Source organism: Scardinius erythrophthalmus (genome assembly GCF_964197995.2).
Source record: "Scardinius erythrophthalmus genome assembly, chromosome: 24".
Lineage (NCBI taxonomy): Eukaryota > Metazoa > Chordata > Actinopteri > Cypriniformes > Leuciscidae > Scardinius > Scardinius erythrophthalmus.
Window position 1 is genome coordinate 17,293,266 of NC_138244.1, and position 27,927 is coordinate 17,321,192.

Consider the following 27,927-nt stretch of genomic DNA (forward strand, 5'->3'; position numbering starts at 1 on the left):
ATTATCATTATATGTAAATTGGCCTTTAGACCGTTTTTGTGAACTAGATTAACTGATTAATTGAAAAGATACGAATCAAAATAATGATTTGCTCATGAATTTTCAGTGAATAATTTCAAAGTTTTGATCCGTTCCTCACACAAGGCTATCGCTGTGTTTCAGAAAACTCGTGGAACAACACGAGGGTGAGTAAACGATGACGGAATAAATAAAAAAGTTTTGAGAACTATCCCTTAAAGAGAAGAGTTCATTAGGTTTGGCAGATGGCGCCAGTTGGCTCATCAATCTGTTTTATGGGAGACCGATAGGACGAACAGATGCATAAAACTTCTCTGAATCTTCAAAGGTGAAAAAGAATGAGAGAAGTTGAAGAGATTAATCTAAACTAATGAGATCACCAGACTCCGGAAATCATTAATGCAATGACATCCTCACTAAATGGCTGTTAGTAATTTTCAGAGAATGGAAGGTTCAGCTGAGGTGGTTCTGGGTAGGGCTGAATTTCATCTCACTTTAACATTATGTAAATTCCTTCTTAATCCATGACGGCTTATCCCAGCCAATGAGGTCAGTGACTTTGCATCCCGGGTGAAGATTTCCACTATAAAAGCTGACACGCAGAGAGAATCTTCATTATATCTTGGGTTCCTACTGTTGTAACGGGCTCATTAAGCATCTTTAACATGAGGGAAACGACGTCTGCTTAGAATCTGTAGGGGGGATTTTGAATAACAGGCTCCAGCCTCTGTTACCTGTGGTGATACAGCAGGTGTGGATAACTGATTATAAGACCGGCATTTCACAATAGCATGCTCAGCAAAGAGGAGAGAGACAACCAGCTATGTACTTTTGATCATCTTGGGACAACCAAGTAGGGAACAGGACGACATATAATGGGCGAATTGCTTCAGGCGCAGTTTGGGAGAGACGGGATATGAAGGAAACCAGAACCTGATGTGCTTGTATGTTTGAAATCTCAATCTGAAATTCTCCAGTTCACCTGAGGTGACTTGGGTTGTGCAATCTTAGCTTGGCTTGCTTTAAATTTTGAGCTAGAATTCAAAGGAGAAACGATAATGTGAAACGATACTATGTGAAAAGTGATGTGTATACTTTAATGGTGGTAAAAAAAAAACTTTCTCATATCCAAGCTTAATATGCTGGGACAACTAAATAGTTAAAAAATGCTAACAAGTATGACTTTTCAAAACATTGCTCTGTTTGTTTAAGATTCCTGACCTGCCTGGCATAGCAACAGCAGTTCAACCAATGGTCTGAGACTGGGCGGAGCTATTTGTTGCTGTGACCAGTGACAGATGGAGAGTTAGCGGAGAGCACTTCACCTTTAAAGTCCCCATGAGCCAGAAGTTGCAACTACTTTACTTCAGTGTTGTGATGTATTTCCAAGTGAACCAAGTGGATTTTATTTTAGCACTCCTCCTCTCCATCCCTCATTCATAGCAGACTGACGGTTAAAGGGATGTTGTTAAGGATATTCAACCCAAGCCGTCAAACTGACGCCATCAAAGAAGGAACGCCATTCCAGAGCGGAAGCAAATTTTCCGATTTTGATTAAAGATTACCACGACAAACAATTTTTTTCTTTGTATTGACTTGCACTGATTAATTGTTCACCACAAGACTAGTAATGAGCGCAAACAAAGTAAATAGAGTCAATTTTGATTTCATGGCGACTTTAAAGGGGTAGTGTCATGATTTACATCTTAATCACATTCTTGTAGTTCCAAACTATCGCTTTAAAGGGATTGTTCACCCAAAAATGAAAATTGTGTCATTAATTCCTCACCCTCATGTCGTTCCAAACCCATAAGACTTTCGTTCATCTTTGGAACACAAATGAAGATCTTTTTGATGAAGTTTGAGAGCTTTCTGTTGACAGCTACGCAACTGAAACTTTGACGCTTCAAAAAGTTCATAAAGAGATTGTAAAACTAATCCACATGAATCGAGCGGTTTAGTCCAAATTTTCTGAAGAGACTTGAAGGCTTTATATGATGAACAGATTGAATTTAGGCTTTTATTCACATTCAAATGAATGAATACAATTTAGCTTTCTTTCAAATCTACTGGAATGTATAATTTTATGGGATGCCCATAAACAAGAAGACACAAGCAAACTATCCCAATAATGACCATGAATACTCTGCTGATTTGGACAAACCATGCCTGCTAAATGGATAGTCACAAATATATTTGAAGGTTTTCCAAACAGGAAATATTAACAAAGTCAAACAGCACAACACTGATCGCAATATTAGTCTTCTGTATACTGTACACCAGATGAACAGCAGGAGAAAGTCACACACACACAGTTTCAGTTTCTCCAATCATGTAACAAGATCACTCAGACTGATGAGACATCTCAGAGAGACAGATTGTACCGTTTTAAATAACTCATGACGGCAAACCAAACATGAATGGGCGCATGGTTGTTCCCAAAGGAAAGCGAGTGTTTGTTTTCCCCTTCCATAAAACCGCTATTTTATCTGGAGCAGCAAATTACATATTGCTGTCATTTTTCATCATTATTGTTGCTTATGCACCATTTACATAGAGATTGCATTGCCTTGCTAGTGAGAACGGCCTCCTAAACACTACAGTAATGATGTAGTGGGGTTTCAAATGATGTAGAGGGTCACTTTGCCATGCTGCAAGGCTCCACTGCATGCCAATCAGGCACAAAAACGAAAATTAATAGCATCTGGTTACTGCTTGTTTATTCAAGAGTATAATTAACTGCCAGTTATTAGAGTTCTGGAGACAGTTTCGTTTTTAACTCGTGATAAGGGGCACATTTCAAATGCAAGAAAGAGAAGATTGTGTCAAAGGCTGATTTGAATAGAGTACATTATGAATTTTCCGTAATGACGTTGAGTCGATTTTTATGTTTGACCTTTGAGGGGGGAAAAATACACAATAATTATAAACGCAAGTACAAATGTTCTTTCTGTAATTGGCTATTATGAAGGATAAAGCAGTGTCAAACTGCGTCTGCACAATACTTCTTTAGTTCACTGCCGTGTTTGACTTTATTTTTTGCTATTAAGTGCAAAGACCAATCACCAAATTCAGTTAAACAGCGGATTTGTACAATAAAGCTAAAGAATCCAGCAGTTTTATGATTTCACATATTTTCTACAGCCAAAACCAACAACCGGGTGCTGCATGCTTTGTGAACAATGTTTTATGATACAAATGCAATACCATTTTATATTTGGATATGTACGATTTCTTAAAGCAAGTGGTTTTAAAATTTTTTTAGACAGTAAATCTCCTTCCTAAAATGTAAACGCAGCTATATATTTTCATGAATAAACACATAATACTGTGAAAAGCATTTTAAATATAAATAAAATATTTTCTGGAAAATATATATTTTGTTCCTATTAAGAATTTAATTGGGCCCAGTGAATAAAATAATTCGGATTAATCTCATAATTTATTAATAGACTTTAAAAGCAGATGGAAACAGTAATAATTATTTGACATTGTAATATTTAGTTGACTTTTTTTATACCATTTCATGGACATTATAGTAATGAATCTAGTAATCATTTTTATAGAATAGAAAATCAAGTTTATAAATTGGTGCTCATAAATTTATATGCCCCTCTTTTCTCATACATTCACAAACCCCATCCAGAATCTAAATATTAAAAAAAAAATAAGAACAAAAGAGAAACTTTGCTTATTTAATACTATACTGAAAAAGCGACATAATAGACTTTACATAACCCACAAGACAAAATAAAAACTGAAATTAAACTGTATTTCCTCGTTGTGCATGTTTAAATTTGTGTAAAATAATCATCATATAATAATCACATAAATAAAAATATAATATAAAATAAGAAATAATTAAAAAAATGATAAGTTTTAAATAAATTAAATCAATTTTTAAATGGTATGGCTTTACATAAAAACATATTCACATTCTGCAAAGGTAAAATTGTGTGCATAACCGTATCAAATTACCATAGTATTACCATCTGACAAAACCACTGTACCATGGTCCGCCAAGCACTTTTCAGAGAAATACATAATCCTGTCAAAATCATATTAAAGCACCTAGACTTGTACATTCAGACAGCTGAGCATGTGCGCAAACACACACACACACACACACACACACACACACACACACACACACACACACACAGATAAACAAAATTGATGAGCCTGGAGGAATGATCTTAATCGCTCACATGTGTCTCTTCCTTTAATTGTATTTCCATAATTACAACATAATTAACGTTGCATGTCCATGTCTACAATAATAAATCAATCGCGCATCACGAGATGACCATGATGTGGTTTGTTACGATGCTCTTCTGGGATGCGGTGGCGAGTCCATTACTGGACATGTGCCTGTAATTATGTCTCTATATCAAAGCCCATTCTTCTTCAACTCTCTTTCTTTATTAATAAGCTTCTCTGTAATTGTGGTTTCCCCTGGACGTGTGCTAACAGTAATGCTCTATATTATTGCAGGCTTGTGTGGGAGGGAAAATGGGGAATGTGAGCCATTACTGCACGACCTATGCGATGCAAAATGAAGTGAATTATGGGTTAACGGCAATAAGCAGAGAATTCCAAAGCAGTGTGAGCATGAATACAGATATTCAGTTCTGGAGTGGCGAGTTCTTTGAGCCATACAAGGTCACAATTGAACACTTTTTGTATCTTCTTCTATCTTCTGACCTTTTTACCTCTTAGACTATTCATTTTTGTGCAAAATCGCTGAATAATGGACAACAAAACATGAGCTCAGCTCGACTTTGATGGCTCAGACTTGACAGAATGAAAGATGGGGGTTGAGGTTTTCAGATGTGTTCTTACAATATAGCCAGTTTTTTTTTTTTTTTTGACCTTTCTTCTGTTGAGATTGTGATTTCCTTCCATCTCTGTCAAGGCATGTAATTCAGTCTTCGTGTTGTTTTGTGTATAGCAATGCTGGTCAGCAAACTCGGAAAAAGCTTCGTGCCACAAATCAGTATGATGCAGTTTGTATTTTTCAATGTTTTGTCTAAGATCTTTTTGAAATGCATTAAAGCAGACATAGCACACAAAAAGATTTTTCTTTTGCATATTTGCAATAAAAGATTTTGATTTTGTACTATGAAAGCACCATCTACTATACTAACACAACCAGTCCAACCAGATCATTTACTAGAACCTACATACAAAAACAGGTTATTTATAAACCATCAAAATATTGACACCCCATTTATGTATTAACATCTACTCAATAATGACCCTGATGAACGACAATGAGAATTACGCTCCAATACAGGTAATTTATATAAAACAGCACAAACAGCCTGTTTGTAAGACCAGTAAATAATGACAGAATTGTCATTTTTGGATGTGTTGTAGTTTTACATCACCATTTTCAGCCCATAAACTTAAAGAAAACTAAGCAAAAAACACACACACACACACACACACACACACACACACACACACAAAAAAAAAACAAATTTATGGACAAGAAAATGTTTCTAATATTATAAGTCAAGGGGAGTCAAAAAAAAAAACTTTAAACACACACACAAAAATACAAAAAACAATAAAAAATATATTATTCAGCAAAAGTGTAGACTGTATCCCAAAGCTACATCGCACCTCTTGAAAGAAATTCAATTCAGACAGCCAACGAGTTGAGATCAGTGAAGCGAGACGTACATCAGAAGATAATCTGGAGCCCTCGTACAGAAACACATTTCAAAATGTTCTCTGGAAGCTTACCAGATTCTCGTGAGATCTGAACGAATGCCTCCACGCCGCTCTCTCCATAATTCCCCTCAGATGCCAGCGTGGAGACGTAGTTCCAGCCCATGGCGGTCACAATGTCCAGCATAGCTTGAGCCTGGTAGGAGTCTGGCGGCACAACCCGGGAGAAGAAGTCGTAGCGGGTGTTATCGCTCAGCTCCGGCGCTGTGGATGCATAGCTGATCTGAGGGATCTGTTAAAGGGGAGAGAAAACAATCTGTTATGCAGGAGAGATTTTTAAAGATCACATTTCTGAGTCCTTAGTTCTTAGAGAGGACCTATTAAGTCTTGGTTTTGTTTTTGGGGTCCATTAGAATATGTTTCAAACTTAATTTTTCACATATTTCACATTGTTGCAGCACCTCTCTTCTCTGACTGTCAGTAACGCTCTGTTTTGTTCCTGTCTCTATGAAGCCCCTCCTTCCGAAAAGCACAATGTGCTCTGATTGGTTGACTGGATCAGTGTGTTGTAATTGGTCAACCGCTTCAAGCGCGTTTCGGAATTGTCACAGCCCTTACCGTAACTGCGAGTTTAAACACAATACTAACTAACTCAACCAGGTTCGCCCCTTTTTTTGAGCATGCCTTGAGCGGGAATTATTTATTGTGATGTGTTTGTTCCCTGAAGAAAACTCGAGACTACAATCGAGGTGTTTCAGAAACATAAAAACGTAAATCATTTAGGGGTGAATTCAGGTTGATTGGGACACTTTTTGCCAAAGTGTCCCAATCAACCCGAATTCATCCCTATAAACCTACGCCAACACAGCAGAATACATCAATAGGTTTCTAAATATTTGAATTGTAGTGCATTGCGATTACAAAATAAGTTTGCATGTTTTGATGTCCACATATTCCTGTTCAAAAAATGACAGTGGCTGTAGCATTTCTATCGTAAAGAAGTGGCCAAATAATATTAAGTGGACATTTAAATTAAACGTTTTGTCAATATTAAACACGGATTTGATCATGCTGTATGTGTAACAACAACAATCACCAAGCCATTGGCGCCCTCTGCAGGCATTTGTTATAATATGTACACAAGTTGATTATGTTTATATTCTGTATGTTACATTATGTATTTTAAAAGTATTGTTTGATAAAACCATATGATTAATTGATACTTTATTTGAACCAATTATTATTGCCTCGTTGTTATATATGTATTTTAAGTCATTTTAAAGGCTGTTGTTCACTTAGGTCTATTTTTATTACCACAAAATATATTATCCGATTACTCGATTAATCGTCAAAATAATCAACCGATTACTCGAAAAATCGCCTGAGATTAGTTAAAACATTTCAAAAAGGCACCTGCATTGCTTTGCATTTTGTGACTTTGAGTCAAATAAAAGATTATTTTTCCTGTCATATATTTCCACCATGGTAAAATGTTTTTTCGGTTTTCACCATGTTTTTTTTATTTCAAAACATTTGCGTTCTCCTGAGAAACTTTGCAGTCAAAAGTTTTGCGAGCGAACGCAAAGTTTCTCGGGGCATTGCAAACATTTTGCGAAGGAACGCAAAGTCTCCGGGGGGACGCAAACATTTTGCGAGGGAACGCAAAGTGAACGTAAAGTTTCTTGGGGGAACGCAAAACATTTGGGAGAGAACACAAAAGCATTTCCTCTTAGCTCCTATTTTTTTCCATCAATATGTCCCTTTAGTGGCTCCGAACTGAGAAAGTTGAAAATGTAAAAAAGCATAGGATCCCTTTAAGAGCAAGGTATAAAACAAAACTTTCAGCCCCAAAAGAAGCAAATGTTGACTCTTTTACAAGAGTTAATCATTGAATTCTGCCTGAAGCTAAATGGAAAATGCACAACCATTTAAAGCACGCAAAGGTGGAGAGATACATGCAACCCTCCGAAACCGCTTTAGCCCAAAGCTATTGATGCAAAGGACTACCAACCCGTGAGGTGACGCAAAAGGTGAAACAAGACCAGGTAACGAAGACAAATCAGTACGTGTTGTGGTAGGAAGAATCGAGGTGAAGCCTGCCAGCGGGCAAGCTGGGTAATGGCTTCTTGTGGCGATTGACGGTGTGATTGATTTCTCCTCAGCCAAAAGGCCAGGCTGTCAGCCAGAGCCCCAGAGGCTGCGCTCATCAGCATTCATTGCAACAACGGCACGGGAGAGAACTGGCCCGCAATACAAATGCCACTCACTGGCTGGCGAATCGGGTACTGCCGCTTTTTCACCCGCAACCCTTGTAAATACAAATGTCACGGATGTGTTGACATGCCTGTGAAACAGATGCGTGTGTAGGGTTTTGTGTTATTTCTGGGGAGTGCTATATCAAAGGTGCAGCACGTATGGGCAAATGCCAACACTAGACTTTATTCACACCTTAAAAATAAACATTTTGTCTCATGATTATCAGGTGTTGAACGACAAGATAGTGTCAGATCTCCTAGATTAAAGGACCGTTCTAGGTTAAAGGCAGGTTTGTTCCAGAAACATTTTTTGTTATTCAGGTTGAAAGTCTCTTCACATCCTGATAGCAATCAGTAAGTTATGGTCTAAATGTATTTATATGTTTATAACTTCTGCGGAAGGCACAGGACCATAAAATAACTTAATAATTAATGTAAGTGTATTCACAAAAACAAAAGCTACACATTTCTGCTTTAAGCCCCCATAGAGATCCATTGTAAGTGCATTACTTTAAACACATTTTTCTTCACTTGCTATCAAAAGTCAGATTCATTCAAATGTGATTTTTGTTTCAAATCTTTTCACATGAAATAACATGGTTTCACTTGCATATTTCAAGCTTTAATGCCATCTTCATGTCGAGCGATTACCATGCGCACATGAAATTCTTATGTTTTTCCGTTCATCAGAGAAAGGCATTTTGGATGGTGCATGGAGTAACTTTTAAAATGAGGCAGACTCTTTAAAACGGTTTAAACTCTACCCTGAAGTTTCTCTCCGGAACATTTCATTCAGCAGCTCAAGTGAATGACAGAAACTTTAAGTAGCTCAAGAGAGACAGACTGAGTCTCTCTCTGCCTGTTCAATTGCCTCCTTTCAGGACTCAGCCCACAGTGTTTTGAATTTTGCTGCACAGTAAAGGTTAGACTCAGAAATGATGCCTGTAGAACTTAATTTCACGCTCATGTTTCCTGTTTAATAAAATATTACAGACCCACAAAAGAGATGCACAGAAGACTAAAAACCTAAGACTTTTCGAAGCGGCCATGAGGGAAATCAAATGTGATACTTTCCATAAAATAATATATTATTGCTGATGGGGAGAAACAAATTAACCCTCATCAGCACAGCAATAATATTTCCTCATACAATGCAATTCAGAAACGCATAATAGTGTGCAATTTCCATTGTAAAGTACATTGAGTTAAGAACCCGTAACTCTTTGGATTACTTTAGCTTTGAGAAAGTTTGTTGCATGAACTGTGCATTTTTGCCAGGATTTACAAGTTTCCTTAAAATTAAATGTAATAAATAAAATTAATTAATAAAATAAAATAAATATAATTATAATAAATATTATTACAACTATACACCTATTATTCTATATATATTTATAGGTTTAAATAAAATGTTTATTATAAAAGACAATAAAACAACTGTACATCAAACCACTCCTTTTTCCTTGTTAAAGCAACACCAAAGATTCTTTTGTACCTTAAAATAATGTTTCCAAAATCGTTTCAGTGGTTCATCAACTCGTAACAGGGTGAACGGCTAACGACTTTATTCCACTATTCATTTCCTTCTCTCTGGGCCTCGAGTGAGTTCACTTAGTGTTTTTGCGCAGCGCGTCTGTGTTGTACGTCACACGTAGGCTCACTATTGGCCGACGCTGGTCATGTGTGATGCGTGTGACGTAATAAACTTCCTTCGGTAAAACAAATAAGTATAATGAATTACACAAAAACAATTAAAACATTTCTAGCACATTTTTTAATTACACAAAAATCAAACATAGTTCACCCCTTACGCACGTTATCACGTCCTTCAAAAACATAGGCAAGCTGTCAGTTGGAATATTAGAACTAAAAACATTGACATTGACACACTCACTTCACTGTATACTAGCTGGCTACGAAATAAATAATTATTACTTTAGGATCCATCTATTTAAAAAATACACACCATTTTAATATCACAACATCGATGTCTGTCAAAAAATAACACACACAATACACGTTAGTGTATATAGTGTAAATATGTAAATAGTGTCACATTTCTTGTTCGCGTAATAAAAAAAAATACACTGTAGTATTTAAAAGAAGTTCCAGGGAGTACAAGCATTTCCAGGAAAACCCACTCAACTAGATGTTTTGTCTACGTCATCACTTTCTAAGAAGAAGGAGAAAACGGCGGCCTGAGCAGCCAGAGATGTTAACCACGCACGCGAGTATAAATTTGTTCTTCACTCGCTGAAATTGAATCAGAATGATCAGGGAATAGAGTGAAATAATTCACACTGCATGCTTAAGAGAATAAACAGCCCGTTCTCATCCTAGGGCGTCATTTATTGACGCTTTTGACATTTCGTCGACATCGAACGCACATGGCACCCTTTAGCGTCAATATGAGACGCAGATAGAAATGGGCCAGAAGGCGCCTCCTAGCGGTCTAACCCTAACCCTACACTAGACCTAAACCTACCCATAATCGAACAAAGCTCTGTGCGTGTCATATTGACGCTAAAGGGTGCCATGTGCGTTCGATGTCGACGAAATGTCAAAAGCGTCAGTATATGACGCCCAAGGATGAGAATGCATTGGAATAAACGCCAATCCAATTGAAACACCTTACCGTGTTAACACTGTTCTACATGTGTTGGGGGCGGGAACAGGAAGTTGTATGTTATATTTTGACAGATTTTTTTAATGCAAAAACTAGGTATTCTGATTCTGACATTCCTGATTTTAATATTTTCTATTCTGTTTATTCTTGACTGATATTATTTTTATAATTTTGGCAATAGATGAACTGTTAAATGCGTGATCGTGAGAGGAGTCCCTGTAGTCGACCAATTTGACTCATATGCTGATGTAATATACATTTAAATTTCCAATAAAATACGATTTTTACATGATTTGTTACATTTAATTACCCCTTTGCAGATTTTGAGCCATACAATATTAAAACTCATGCGCACAGAAAGCCGATTTAGACAGCGCGCCGGCCACATTGAGTTCTTTTTCCAGCTTGAATGGACGAAAACACAAAAGTCCAGTATCCTCGTAAGCACAGTCTTAAATGAGGTCAATAAAGTCTTAAATGACGGTCATTAATGTAAATCAAAGGACAAAAGACAAAGAGAAAAATCACTCACTGCTCTTGACTGAATAACTTTTGTAGCTTTAATAAGGATTCATCTATATTTAAATGATAATTTATGTAGTGAAGACTGTGAAGTGTTTAATAACTTTATTTCCAAAAGATCAAATATTTAAAATATACTGTCTTTATGTTTTTTTTTTGTTGTTTCTACATTAATTTGTATATTAACTGTGAGATTATCACAATCTAAAAATATATTATGAACTTTAATGTTGCTGTTAATTGTGATTAATCGATCACATATATATATATATATATATATATATATATATATATATATATATATATATATATATATATATATAATTTCAATGTGATGAGGGGAAGAAAAAACTTAAAGGCTCTACAATATCAGAGTTATCCGTGTTCTACATTTATGAGAATGTTTCAAGCTCTAGAACACAAAGATGATTTGAAGCAATTGCAACACATGATTGCAGCATCAGCTACAACTGACGGCTGTGCAGACTGCAGGATCATTTAACTGTCTGTGGTTTTGCAATGAGTATGAAGGACAAATCAGTCATTACTTCTGAGAGCTACTGTCATCTTCAGACGTCTCGGGTGTCTTGTGTCTGAGAGATGTGGAACCAGAGGAAGCGGAAGAAAGTCTTTTAGATTTTAAAGATTTCTCAGAGGATGTGCCATGTGTTTTGCACTACATTAGCCATAAAGTTCTCTGGCACTCCAGTTGAGTCTTACAGATACCTACAACAGGAACAGAGTTATAAGTTGTATACCTCAACAGTGATCGCCCACTTTCTCAGTGGCCTTGGTTATGGTATTTTCACCATTCATTTCAAAAAGTCTCCAAGAGCTCTAAGCCTTGAACGAAACCAGCAAGTTCAGAATAATGGCTGTAAAAAGAAATCTTCATTGTTTATCCTTTTGATCTTTCATTTAAAAAACGTGCAAAAACTCTAACTGTTTATTGAAGTAAAACAATTGAAAGTGGGGGGGGGGTCACATTATCAAATAAATGTTGTTTCTCCACAACACGTAGGAACAATTATTGGCACCCCTGGAACTTTTTATTATTAAATATCTCTGAAGTATATTCCCATTAATATTACAAAAATTTAGCATACCAGGGTGACTAGAAGCATGAAATTGTCTAGAATTTTTTTTCACAGGAGTTTAAATATGAGGAAACACAAAAGGCCAAATTCCATTAATCACAATGAGTAAAAAAGAAAGAAAAAAAGAATATAGTTCTTATGTGCAGCAAAAGAATGTTGAGCTTCACAAAATAGAAAGTTGGCTGTAAGACAATAGCTAAAGCATTGAAAATCCCCATTTCCACCATCAGGGCAATAATTAAGAAGTTCCAATCAACTAAAGATGTGACGAATCTGCCAGGAAGAGGACATGTGTCTACATTGTCTTAATGGATGGTGAGGAGGAAAGTTTGAGTGGCCAAAGACTCTCCAAGGATCACAGATGGAGAATTGCAGAGATTATTTGAGTCTTGGGGGTCAGAAAGCCTAAAAGAATATATCAAACAGCCCCTACATCCCCACATGTTTTTTGGGAAGGTTTCAAGAAAAATCCTCCTCACTCCTCCAAAAACAAACTCCAGCATATTCAGTTGTCAGACACGACTGGATAAGGGGCCTGGGTCTGTGGTCAGATGAAACTAGATAAGAGCTTTTTGGCAGCAAACACACTAGATGGGTTTGGTGCAAACAGGGATAAAAAGTACCCCATGCCCACGGTTAAATACACCGCTGGATCTTTAATGTTGTGGGCCTATTATTTTGCTGGAGGTCCTGGACATCTTATATATGGTATCATGGATTCTATAAAACAGATAAAAAAATTAAAAACCTGAACGCCTTCTGCTAGAAATCTTATAATGGGCCGTGGTTGGATCTTCCATCAGGACAACGATCCAAAACAAACACTAAAAACGATAAACGAAGCAGATCCATTTTTACAGCCATCTTTGATCATATTTATCATGGGTGCCAATAATTCAACCGCAAACTCTACATCTGTATTTGGTAGAAAGCATTAAGTAGTATTTATTTCATATTAGCTATTATCGTTATATTTTTAGTTTTCATTTAAGTTTGAATAATTTTGTTATGTGCTTTTGTCATTTTTATTAGTTTTTGTTTTTCTATTTAGCTTTGTTTTTATTTCAGTTTTAGTTTCAGTAATTTTGGTACTTCAAAATGAGTAATTATTTGCCTGAAATATAACGTTTAAGTTTTTAAGTTTAAGCTTTTATCTAATATTTATATTTAATTTTAGCTTTTTATTTACTTTTTTAAAAACAGTTTTAGTTAACAGCAACACTGGTCTGATATATAGCTATCATTCACTTGCACTGTAATACCTATTCAATAAGGCAGCTTGACTGTAGCTTAATTTCTACTTATTATTATGAATTATGAGTTGCTTGTAGTGTGGGATGTTTCTTTTCAAAGGTTCGTTCATGGTGCTTTGAATTACTTGCAAAAGACGCATCAACAAAAGTGAATGATGTAGAATTTTAAAGCTTCATACCTTGATTTTTAAAGCGTTTTGTTTAACTGTTGTTATCTTTTTTAATCTCTATGAAACAAAGCACACAGTCATCTGTGTTTGCCTCCATAATGGAGCTGTCAAATTCAGAAAAGCCCTCACTGCTGATAGATTACATTCAGACAATACTAATTAACCTCTCTGAAGACCTTTATTTAAAACACTCACTGGAAGAGAAGTGGACACAAATTGCCGCGGAGTGAGATGCTTGCGCTTAATCATTCACTCTTTCATTTTCCCTCCTTGGCCTTTTTTGACGCATACAAAAGTGCTCACATGCCATAATTATGTATTCGCCATCCTCAAAGGAAGTTTTATATAGCGCCGCAGAGCTACAAGTAGCTAACTGAGTAATTCATCTCACATTAGCATTAGCATGAGTTCCATCACAAAGTTCCTAATGCTAAAATAAAGTCTGTGCTTTACATGATTCAAAAGACTTTCCCATTTTGTTCTAAAACATTAATTACACACTGTCATACCTCAAACATGCACTGTGTGCTTTAAAAACATAATGGTGCTAGCATGTAGCATTAGCACACTTCCTTTAGATCTGCATGAGGAGCTTCATTTTTAACAGGATTTAATTAATGACATCAGTTCTGCCAGCTAAGCTGTGTGTAAATATACACCAGGTTCATGGTCTTAATGCCATGCCACAATAGGAGCAGGTTTTGTCTACTGAGGTGATATTTATTTAGTAATCCTGATGTTTTCTCAGGTTGGCTTCATGCACGGCTACTGCTGTTTGATCTGAGGTACCTAGAGGAAGGTGCGTAAATGTCAGAGTTATTTGTTTGACAGACAGATGTCATCATCCTCCTCCTCCGGTCTGGCACAGAGAAGACGACATCATGATGACTGAATATACATTCGATGCATGTCTAAATAATTTGTCACAACGTGACATTCAAAAGCATTAATAACAGGTCACAGCCATAGAGTCGCTGTTAGCGCATTTACCAACTTTCAAGTCTTCCTGAGACTTTCTTACTTCCAGGTTCTTATTTTATTCATAAAGTTGACAATTTCTTTCTCTATTTTTCACTTACCAAAAAATACAGGACACTTTTTAGGGTTAGTGCTAGCAAATAAAGAGCAAAAGATGTGCATTATTTTCAGTGTTATTTTAGTGTTTCATATACTAGCCTATTAATGTTTGGAATTAGCTGTTGTTTTTGTTTTTTCAGTTTTCATTGTACATTTTAGTGTAAGTTCTATCAATTGTGCAATGTGTTTTTGTAATTTTTATATATTATAGTTTTTTAAATATTTCATTTTTAATAATTTTAGTGATTTTAGTTCTCAACATAAACTTATTTCATTTAGTGACCAATGAACCATTTCTAATTTTCATTTAAGTGTTTCAAGTTTTTCATATTTATACAGTAGGCCTACTTTATTTTTTCAGCTTCACTCAAAGAAAAAAATCAATAGAAAAATGTATAATATCCATGCAGGCAGAAAATTACCGGTAATTTACCAATTAAAAACAAAACAAAAAAAACAACAAAAAACAACACAATGCAAAGTATAATTCAGAATATGTGTAAAAAGCTCAATACAGAAACTTCCTTCATTAGGCGAAGAAAAAAAAGAGTTGACTAATGGCTTTTTGATTTTGAAATTAGGGTAAGTACAAAATTGTAAGTACGTCAGACAATTTATTAGCTAAAAATACTCATCAGCTACTGTATATAAACTCAATTATTCAGAGTTAAGTGAGCAAAATGTAACTACTAATTTAATCCTGCTCATTCTACTGGAACAAAAAGCATCTGAGGCTAAGGATTACAGACATTTTTCACCCAGAATTTGTCTCTGGTTTCTTTCATGTTTAATTAGCCTATATGAACTTGCATTTTACAGATAATTCACGATAAGCCTTGATTTTCCTTCACTCAGATGCTGGTAGAGCTTGAAATGTGCTTTGATGTACTTTACATTTGAGAAATTTAGAAGGAACACAATGAAGGAGGAAGTTAAATAAAACACCATAATTTAATATTAAATAGCAAATACCTCTAGGACCTGTAAACACAATTATTACCTCTATTAATTACCAACAACAACTATTTATAGTCCTTTTAAGCTCTTATTCCTTGCCTAGGAAACAAATTAAATATTCATGAACAAAATCCAGTGGCCACTCCCACTCTGCTATAATACACACAATTGAAACAAGCACATTTTTCTGTTTGACTTTAATTAATTGGCATAAGTTTGTTAAAAAAAGAGAAAAAGTATTAAACTTGTTTATTATTATTGTTGGATGGATGGACGGACGGACGGACGGACGGACGGATACTTTATTGATTTCAGTGGGGAAATTGTTTTGCCATACATTGTTACAGGACAGTCTTCAGACAAAACATAATACCTTAAAAATCATGATAACTTACACATATATGTGTAAATCTGTACTTTATGTCTACTACAATACACTGGTAATACTTTTATTTTACAGTGTCTTTGTTACATATGTTACATGTACTAGTAATCACAGTAAATTATGCATATGCAACTAACCCTCAACCAAATCCTAATCCTACCCTAACCCTATAGTAAATACATGTTGTTAATAATTATTACTCAGTACTTAAATATATAATTACACTGTAACAATGACACCTTAACATAAAGTATAACCAATACACGTATATAGTACACACACAGTAAATAATATAAATATATATATAAAAATGTAATTTAATTACATAAAATTAGGAAAACATCCCATGTTTTTGTGGAAGACAGACCACAAAAAAGTTTCACTCTCAGGAGATGTTCTATATTTCAAGTGTACGGACGCAATGACATTCGACTCGCTTTAGCTCCTTAATACTGAGTCTAAAATGGATATGATGACACCTTATCTGAAGGCCATTGTAAAGAAGACCAAGCAGTGGATTTAGATAAGCCTCGACCGAGCGAAGCCGGAGATATCGCGCGGGCGAGGTAGATCATTCTCACACGTATTGTCATCCCCCTGCCTTTCATTCTAAAATTACACTCCCACTCTGGCTGAATCCACAAGAAACCCCAAGCTATTTCTGCCGATTCTCGGGAGTTTGCGATGCAATTCTCACTCTGGCTCGGGCCGACCTGCTTGTGCAGCGCTCAAACGCGCGGCATGTGAGAACTGCCATTTGTGTGCCATTTTCAGCCTCACACCTCTGCCTGAAAACGCGCCACTCTCCAGAGGCCGCTGTCTTAGCTGAAGAGTGGAATCGTGCTTTTGCAACCGAGAGCGCACCTGCTGTACACAAGGCTGAATCTTTCAAAGGACTGGATAACTCGAGGCGCCGTTGACGTATTGCAGCCATCTTTAAATCGGCTGTGTTGAGACCAGCGAGACCGAAAGTGACAGAGCGGTGGTGTCTGGAGATGGGACAAATATCTCTGCTAATGTTATGCACGAAGAGATACCGTGGCCCTTCAAGCTGATAAACGCTGTTTGCTAAAACCAAACGCATCTGACGTAAATGGAAGTGAAAGCCCGCTTTGGGCAGGATAAGATGAAACAAAGAGATGGCAGAGAACTGAATGTTCAGTCCGGGTGAATAAGTGCGTTTGAGTTGTTCACTAGAGTTGTTCAAGCTCTGTTTTCCTCTGAGATTCAATGTCTTCTCGATCTAAAGTTCTTAAAGTTCCTGTTACTAGACGGATTTACGGCTATTCAAGTCAGTGGCGGATGGTGCTTTATGGGAGACAAGAGGCATATTTGTGCTGTTCTTCTGTGGAACACAAAAGAAAATATATTAAAAAGTGTCTCAGTGCCTATTTTTGTCCATAAACTCTTAAAAATGAATGTTCTTTATTGACATTGATGGTACCATGAAGAACCTTTAAGATGCATGCAGTGTTACATGCATATTTAACATCCAATATTGTGTTACAATATAAAAGTAACTGATTTTGTTAATTAGTTACTTTTTGTGGAAAGTAATGCATTATGTTACTTTTTCTCATCTGGACTGGGCTTGTTTCTTTGTTTTTAATAAAAAAAGTGCATGCAATTTCACGCCTGTACAGCTCTAACAAACCTTTTGTGCAAGTGCGATGAGTAAATGCTCATATTTAGTCTAGAACTACAATAACTCTCATGTTCACACAGGGCACACAACACCCCTGCACTTACTCGTGATTTATCTCAACATGAGGACAGGAGAGGTGTTAGTCTATAAATGGGAAAACAGAGTAACTTGTGTTACTTATTTGAAAAAGTAACTCAAATATTTTGTTGCAAATTCATTACTTGACTACTTGAAAAAAGTAATCTGATTACATAACACGCATTTCTTGTAATGTGTTCCCCCGATACTGCATCCATGAAACCTTTCCATTGCACAAAAGTGCAAAATAGTTCTTACACTCTTAAAAATAAAGGTTTTTCATTGACGGTTCAGAAACTTTTACATCCATGCAGGGAACCAATCCATTCCACAAAAGGTTCTTTATAGTGGAAAAAGGTTCTTTAGATCATTAAAACGTTCTTCACATAAATGGTTCTTTTAAAAACTGTTCCCTGAAAGGTTCTTTGGAAACTTTATTTTTAAGATGAACATCAAAGTCACTGTAAAAAATGATATTATCAATAAGTTATGACAGCATATGTTTTTACATTGCTTTAACTCATCAAAATAAGTTAAGCAATTTTTTTAAGTCATACAAGATTCAACTCATTTTTTAAAACTCAGTTTAGTTCAAATTACTTAAACATCCAAGTTTATTGTACTTAAAAATTTAAGGCAGCAACTTTTTTTTTTTTTTTTTTTTTTTTACAGTGAATGTTGTTTTGAACCACACTGACTTTTTTTCTTTATGTTCCACAGGGGGTTGGAACAATATGAGCTTGAGTAAATGATGACATACTTTTCTATTTTGGGGTTGATCTATCCTTTTAAGACCCCACCTTGTACAAAAAAACTATATCTTATTATAACATAACCCTGAAATAATCAGCAAAGCACAAGCTACATGATTAGGATCAGTCATTTCACATCTTATTGATCCAGACCAAACAGGTTATCAAGGAACGGTGGTCATTCAATAACGTATTCAATATATCAGCAAGAAAAACAACAGCAATACAGAAATAACATCACTAGATGCAGAAAAAGCACTTGAAGGGAATGTATTATAGTAAATGAATAAAACAAACTACATTCACCCTAGGGCATCAAAAACACCACCAAAATTCAAATTACAGCAAGGAGTCAGACAATGAGGTCCACTTCTCATTGAATCAACTGTTGCTACAAGACAAAATTATCATATTACAGGGATCACAGCCAACAACATCCACCACAAAATCAATCACAAAATCTGCCTCTATGCTGATGATGTTTTCCTTCAAAACCCCAATACATGACTCCACAAGTTTTGTAATCATATTAAACTTGTTTTACTGAGTTATCTGAATAATACAAATTAGAATGAATGCAAAATGTAGCAAATAAATGGAAGATTTGGTATCTCCATATCGGCAGCATCACATCTCTTTTAAAGCACATCTCAAATTTTATCTTAGCTTTATACCATTTAAAATAGATGTTTTTAATTATTAGATCACTTATTGGATGCAATTACTGACAATTCCCAGTCAATTATGTAGTAATTGTCCACCAATGAGCTCATTTCCATACACATAATCTATATGCATTGTCTCTCTTGCCTTCTCTGTCAATATTGAATGTTTTTAAATGTTTTGGTACATATAGTTGTCCCTTGTGAAAATGAATTACTTTGGAACAATTTATCAATTGTTTTATAATTTAAGTCATGAAATGTCATTAAGTGTCAATTTGTTAATGCAGACATATTATGTATGCTAAAGTAATCAAGTGATCTTTTTTGGCTGTATGTCACATAACATGAGTTAAATGCATTGTGATGCCGATGCATGAGGTTTCAATTATTTGGTAAATTAACTCTATTACATTATAACAGCTGTTATCAAAAGCGCGTTCAACGGACGAGATGTTTGTTCACCTGAAATGGGATTTCGACATCAAATGGGACCACTGCAGATAACCTCATCCCCAAAACAGATGATACAATGCTTTAATTACTGAAGATAGTGACGCTCATACTGATTGTACCCCAAATGAGTGAATTTGTTTAAGTGGATTATAATGAGCCAAAGGCCTTGAGGACAGGCACATCTTACTCAGATTCTGTCAGCATGAAGAAGCAAACAGGATTTGTGCTCTCAAAGGCAATGCTGTCGATTTAGCGATGGCATTAGCATAAGTCACCCCCTGGGCAGGCACGGAAATTTGGAGTGGAGCTGCAATAGTCAAACTTTATTTTTTGGGTTGACTGAAATAGGATATTCGTAATTAGTGTTTGGTAAAAGATGCAGATACACAGGATGGTAACGTCCTGAGGGTTGTGGGTTAGCAGACAGTTATTGGGAACGATGGCAAGATTGTTTGCAGCCAGGTTGGCTACAGGCTCTGAACAGCCTTATAATTTGCCATTTCAGTCATTTGAATAGTTTTCTTCTCATATTTTGAAACCTAAAACCCATGAGTGAGCCTGAAGTATTACTTGTACGCCAGATGGAAACTGCGCCAGGAAGAGAATTAGTTGATTTTCTGTGGCCAAAGTGCAAAAAATTAGTTTAATTAGTAATAAATGACTCTGGACTTGATTCTGTGTTTACTAGAATAGGTTTTCATGCTTGAATGTTCAAAAACCATTGTTGCAGCACTTAAAGCTACACTGTGTAATTTTTTTATTTGATTCTTAGCAAAAAACACTTTGTTCTTTCAAAATGATATGTGCTCATTAATGTGTAATTATTCTCGTAAGCGTAGAATCTGCCATTTAGAGTACATACGAGCGAGTCGCTCGAATAGCGGCAGCCATGTTGCGCCTCCATCTTGAAAATACATTAGCCAAAGAGGGACATACCTGGAAATTCAAGCTTCGCCCTCGGAATGGGAGGGGCTAGAAAGTAATATTCAGTTGGTAGTCATAAACAATTTCACTGCTAGATGGGAGAAAATCCTACACAGTGTAGCTTTAAAGCTCTGTTTAGTTCCGGTCTCTGCGAAGCCCCTCCTTCCGAAAAGCACACTGTGCTCTGATTGGTCGACTGGACCAGTGTGTTGTGATTGGTCAACTGTGAGTTTCACCACACTACTAAAACAACTCCACCAGGCCTCGCCTCCTTTTTTTTATTTTGCATATGCCTTGGGCAGGAATTATTTAAAGGGGTGGTTGATTATGATTTCACTTTTCTAACTTTAGTTGGTGTGTAATATTGCTGTTTGAGCATAAACAATATCTGCAAAGTTACAATGCTCAAAGTTCAAAGCAAAGGGAGATATTTGCTTTTAAAGAAATTGCTTTTTAAGGACTACAACAATCGGCTGGTAAGGACTACACAACATTCCTACCGGGTTAGTGACATCACCAACCCTAAAATTTACATAAACCCCGCCCCCGGAATACGATTTATAGATTATCAAAACAGAATATGCTAATCATTGACTAGAAGATAACTACACATAAGCTACATAAATTCATCAACTAACCATTCAGTAACGCCCTGTTGCATTCCACATGTTGTCACTTCTTCTTGAGTTTCTTCATCTTTGTCTGACTTCGGTTTGAACATGAAAGGCTAAAAGTTTTAAAATTTTCAGTGTGTGTCTGTGTGAAGCTCCGCCCTCTGTGCCTGGAGCAGCAGCTCATTTGCATTTAAAGGGACAGACACAGACACAAAAACGGTGTGTTTTTTCTCATCCTCAAAAATTGTCAATTTTAACATGCTATATAAAAATATCTGTGGGGTATTTTGAGCTAAAACTTCACATACACACTCTGGGGACATCAAAGACTTATTTTACATATTGTGAAAAGGGCATTATACCACCCCTTTAAATGAGGAATATTGTGGGCCTGTCCCAAATGACACAGTTCATATGCACTTACGGTCTTGTGCATTTGTCATTTTAGGTTTCAGGTGCTTCGTGGTTGATATGCACACTTTTGCTGAACCGCACTGAATTGAGCTCCGCAGCTTTACGTCATTAAAGTGCGGACTCCTAATAAGACTGCGAGTGACTCAAGACTCAAGACTACAATTTCAGGGAGTTCAGAAACAGTGCACACTGATATAGAGAATAACTCCCTTTGGAGTGACTTTGTGCTTTGGCAGCAAAACAGCAACATTACACACTAGAGAAAGCTGAAAATGTAAAAAAATATAATAGATCCTTTTTAATAATCATCTGTTGAATTAACATGAACATCTCTTTCTAGAGACAAAGAGAAGAGCAAAGGCAAGAAAATCCCTGTATGCATTAAACAAAAACCTGCACATTTAATGTTTGTTTAGTGTTACAAGGAATTCATTTAAAGGAACGGTTCACCCTAAAAATCATTTTATTTTCATTTTTAATAAGTCATTATTTACTCACCCAAATGTCACGGCAAACACGAATGACTTTATCTTTTTTCTCTACAGAACAGAAAAAGTGCATTTCTGAAGAAAATTCTGGCTATTTTCCATACAATGAAAGTGAATAGGGACTGGAGCTTTACTCCAATTTCAGTAGTGTGATAATGTGTAAATGTTATTGAAACAATTTGTTTTTGTGTCAATAAATGCTATCTGCTAATTTATTTATCATACACTACAGTTAAAATTTTTTGGGTTGGTGAGATTAGATTTTTTTTTTAAAAAAACACTTATATAAAGACATTCATAATGTCACAAAAGTTTTCAAATAAATGCTGTTCTTTTGAACTTTTTGTATGTTGTTTCTGTTTTCAATATTGATAATAATAATAAGAAACGTTTCTTGAGCAGTAAATTTAGACTGATTTCTGAAGGATCATGTGACACTGAAGACTGGAATAATAATGCTGAAAATTCTACTTTGCATCCCATGCAGGAATAAATTACATTTTAAAATATATTCAAATAGAAAATGGTTATTTTAAATTGTAATAAAATTTAATAATATTACTGTTTTACTGTCTTTTTTATAAAATAAATTCTGCCTTGGTGAGACTTCTTTCAAAAATCATTAAAAGATATAATCAAATGCAAATATTTGAATGGTAGAGTATAATTAAATATATTACTTAAGCTATTCAAATTTTATATGCATTACAAAAAGGTCAACCTGCCTGTAAGTCACAGGCATCACAGGCAACTTGATTTTTTCGTGCAGAATAAAACTTTGGTGTAGTATCACAGCACCATATGCTACCTGCGATGACTCACTGATTTGTTTCAGGTGTTAATTGCATCTTTAGTATATAATGACCTACAGATTTACATTACATTAGCTCTCTCCTCAGAGCATTTGAGGCGTCGTGTGCTCCTGAAAAGCTCTAATCCCTACAGCGGCAGCACAATAATTCCTACAATCAAAGCGCAACAAAAGAAGACAAAAAAAGCACACTTAAATTCATGAATACATGATTATAGACACTGCTGTCCTCATGTCTACAGCTTTTTCTTGTGCGGTTCTAGCAGTCGCTAGATGGATTAGGTCTGCCCACCACTTTTTTAGCTTTAAAAAATACTGTTTGTCACCAAAGAGGCCCAATCAATGTAAATTGAGAACCTAATGGAGCCATAAGAACCTAATGGAGGAGGATTTATTGTCAACTTCTTGTTCTCTGCAAATACTTTTCCATGCTATTCAATGGTGCCCTAAACTATTACACTTACTCAGTCTGAAAATGTATATAGCGGCACACTTTAAAAAAATGATGTCCCTCTCATGCCTTCACTCGCTGTCTAATTATCCAAAGATGGGCTAGAATGTCTAATATATATATTTATATATCTAATAATATAAAAAAAATAATAATAATTGTTGGAAATTGAAATGAAAAATGTTTCCATATTAAAACAAAACAGATTTTACATTTAATAAAATTAAATATTAAAAACAATGAAAATAATGAATGATTAATAATAAATATAGAAAAAAATTATATATATAAAAAATATATATTAAAATATTTAATGCTTATTTTTTTAAATGAGAGTGAATTAAAGGGTCATAAAACCCGAAAAGACAATTTATGAATAGTTAATGTCAAATTAAATTAAAACATTTGTTATAAATTTGAAATATATATATATTTATATTATTTTAATAAGTAATGCCTATTTTTAGATGAGCCAGTGAATTAACAGGTCATAATAACACATGAAAACATACATTATTACCATACAGTGCATAATAAATTCAATATTAAAAGTAATTATTTCAATTAATAAAATAAGTAAACAATTTTAAATATTAAAATCTAAAATACAAAAAATAAATATATATATAATGCTTAAGTAAGGCCTATTTTTAGATAAGCCAGTGAATTAAATGATCATAAAACCTGAAAACACAAAATAGTCAGATGCATTACGTTTGAAGCCATATCTAATGCAGCATAATCGGTTGTCACATTTTCATCATTGCACATTATATAGTGCCAAACCGCCCCTAGTAAGCACTGCATAAATGAAAGAGCACTAAGAATGAGAGAGGTGGAAAAAAGGATACCATGTCCCTCTTAACGAAGCCCTGACTCAGGTTTGGAAGTCTTATGAATCTCTTTCCTGGAGGAAATGGGATGAAGTCACATCCTCCAGTCGCAGGAAGAGGTAAGCGCTCTATGTGATTAGCAATTCTGTGTAGAACTCCGTGCACATCCTGGTTCTTTTTGATCACAGGCCTTTGGAAAACAGCTGATGGCAAGTCTATGAAACGCAGACTCAAGCCTAGGATGGAAATGAACTGGTCGCATAATCGTCAGCCAAGCGCACAGACTGTGCCAGAACATTCTTCGAGCTCCGGCAGAGAGCTACCTGTGATATTTGGCTGGCATTTACAAATGTAGCCTCTGGTTGAGGTAAAAATAAATAAATAAATAAATAAATAAAAGCAGTAGCCGGGGAACGCAAGAAGGAAATACGTGGCAATTAAAGAAAACCGCATTCATCCCAAATAGACCCGGGTTATGTAAGACATGCAGGATAGGAGACGAACCCATCCATCACAAACCTGCAAATTACCAATTGAAATGCTTGAAATGAAGAATGCTGGAGAAGAAATGTAAACAAGATCTTGGTGCATTCCCTCACAAACACTTTGAGGTCAGAAGGATTTTCAGTGTACAGCAGGGGTCGACAACCGGAGGAACATGCAGGTATAAACAAAGTAGCTAACTACACTAAAAGATACTGATAAAAAAATAGGAATAGGAAACAAAAACAGTCTTTAATAAATCCACAAAGAATACACAGGAGATAAACGTGAACACAACCACTTTAAACGCTGACGATACCATACACAGAATTGAGTGTGTATTTAAAATCGGTAATTTATCTAGAAGAAATGTGAAATTATTTTTGAATTAGGAGCTTTCTAGACTGAGAAAAGCTGGAAAATGTATTTTTGGCTTATGTGGATTAAAGACAACAACTCCCAGAATGCACTTGCTTCGCTGCCCTAGGAGGCCACTCCCAAACCACGCCTACCGGTAATAGAGAACAGTTAAACAACAAGGCTAGGCTACTAGTGAGTCTCCGTGACGAGTCTACCCAGGATTTCAAGATCGCCCAAAATGTCCGGGATTCGGCTTTTGCATTCTACAGTCGCCATTCATTATGTTTGCTGTGGCGAGCAGGACGAGGCTGAGGGCCGCGGGAGAACAATGAGAGGCCGGTGGCGTGATTACTGGTCTCGTATCTCTCACGGAGGAGCGGAAATTTTCTTAGCAATGTTAAAACGCACATCAACCGATCACTTGTTCAGCATTCATGTAAACCCTACATTCAGATTCACCGATCGGAATGAATTCAGCTAGATTGAAACAAAAGGTGTGCATGTAAACACTGAATGGCGACGGCAGAACGCAAAAGCCAAATCCTGGACATTTTGGACGATCTCGACAGCTGGACATGTCCGGGAAAAAGAGGATGGTAACCCCTACTACTCAGCTTTCTCCACAGAACAAGAGCCTGCTAGCTTAGCTTCAAAAAAAGATAGCTGACACTATGTGTACATTATGTGAGTGAGATCCCACCCTCTATGGGCGGGCTGAACACATGCAGGACAACGCCATCTACTGGCTGTAGTCTTTAGCCTCTGGACAGAAATTCCTCCGATGACGCAAAATGACGATTTTTGCGTCATCTGAGGATTTTTTCCAGACAAAAAATACATAAATCTCTCGTCTCAGGGGGATATGAGGGTGGAAAGCACGGTAATTCGAAAATACTACAGGTTTTCTACTAATACAAAGCTTAATGCTAAATCCTGAAGTATCCCTTCAACAACTAGACTAACTGGAGACTAACGCCAAGTCCCAATTCACCTTTACTATGCCCTAAAAGTATGTAAGAAAAGAAAATTGTCAAAATCAACTTAGATAATTAATGTGGTTCAGATAGCATCATATTTTGAGTTTCTGTTGATTAAAACAAAATCCATTGTATCAACTAAAATTTTTGATTTCAATCAACTCAACATTTTAAGGCAACCAAGTAACTTACTTTTTTTAAGTTAAACCAACAATATTTTTTACTGTGTACTTTTGAGTGTGTAGCCATAGGCATCGCTTGGTGGGGACAGTGGGTACATAATAATTGGACTTTTGGTTAGACTTTTTGACAGTTTTCAGTGGTTATGAGGAGCAATATGAGAGAAAAATTTGGTGATCGTTGTTTAGGTAGCCTACATTAAACCACATAAAGCTTTTTCACGTTAGGACTTATATATGAAGCCCACGAGAACCGTGGGGAGTCAACCCACAGCCGCTCCGCTGCCCTTCTGAAAATGTGAAGAACGCTTAATGTCAGATAACGTCCATAAATACTTAGGCTTTGGGTTTGATTTTTTGACAATTTTCAGTGGTTATGAGGAGCAATATGAGAGAGAAATTTGGCTTTTTGAAAACTTAAGGCTTTCTTCTTCATAAAACGAATCAGACATCATCAGATTTTTGTATACATTTTTTTTATTTACATTAGTAAGCTACAGGACATCGTCTTTCAAAACATGACCTGCGCGAAAGAGAAAAAAAATGAGTGCGTCATTGTACCCAGAACTTCTGAAAATGCACTTCCGAGTGCGTCTCTGTCCCCAGCACATTTCAAACCAAACTGATGCAAAATAGTAGGCAAGCTTTGGGACATTCTACTTCGTCATAACCGCATCTTTATGGTTTAATCACCGTTTAAACTGCCCTGTCAATCATCTTTACACAGTTAAAATCAACCATATTCAATTTAATTTAATTTCCGTACTGTTTCGGGGAGAAATGAAGAGTAGTTTGTAGTAATAATGTAATTTTTTAACACTTTTGATTCGTGTTTGTAGTTCTAATTGCACGGATCTGCACTTCGGATTCTAACCTTCTAACCTAGATAATCCAGGTGGAATACTCATTTCAACATATTAGGATTTGGGAAATTGGGATACACTAATTCTCATATCGAAATACTATTTGGATATAAAAATAAAAAAATCTAAAGTTGTGATAAGTGAAATGGCTTCTGGAATGAGAAAAAAAAGTAGGGCGGGACTTGATTTCAACCTTCAGGAGTTGATTGGTTCGTAGGAAGTAGGGCATTGCTAACTAAAAGGAGGCAGATCTGAATGTCAGTTTGCAGTCAGTTGTGGGGGATATTTAGTCCAACCTTCATCATGAAGAGAACAGTCGTTTCCAGGGGAAGGGGAGGTTAATGTTTTTGATTATAATGATTAAAAAAATATAATGGTGTGCATAGATAAATAATTTATAATAAACACTGCAACATTCTGGGAAAATGCTTGTCAAAAAATATTTTACTCCTGGATAGTGTATACAGTCGAGAAGTCAAAAGTCAAGTCAAAAATAATTTACATGCTTTTTTAATCTTATGTTAGGTAATACTTTGCATATGTAATAGCTCTCATAACAATAAAAACATACCTCTAATGCTTAAATAAGAAAGTGTTGAGAAATCTAATATATTTTTTATTTGCCACTTTATACATCCACTGCCTCCTTATTTCCTATGGCTAAAACCAGCCCCATCTGTCATGAGCAAGAGGAGGCCTGTCAATCTTCCTCCATGAGCAGTTGGCCTTAGATGAATCACCTCCAGGTTTTGGGAGCATCCGTCACTCTTGCAAATGCAACGCACAGATTCGCTAACACACACATACACTCAGAGAGAGTCCAGCTAAATCCGGGGAGGGAATCAAGATTTTATCTGGGGCCAATCAGAACCTCAGTTGTCGAGGGATGTGAACGTTTCTC

General features: G+C 36.0%; 1 protein-coding gene across 2 annotated transcripts in view; it reads right to left on the reverse strand.

Moving 5' to 3' along the window:
• Nucleotides 1-27,927, reverse strand: part of grm8b (glutamate receptor, metabotropic 8b) — a 168,906-nt gene that overhangs the window by 112,977 nt on the left and 28,002 nt on the right. For both annotated transcript variants that reach the window (XM_081356280.1, XM_081356279.1), the window contains exon 3: nucleotides 5,770-5,986. In XM_081356280.1, the coding sequence (XP_081212406.1) occupies nucleotides 5,770-5,986 (217 nt within the window). The remainder of the gene's footprint in view (nucleotides 1-5,769; nucleotides 5,987-27,927) is intronic.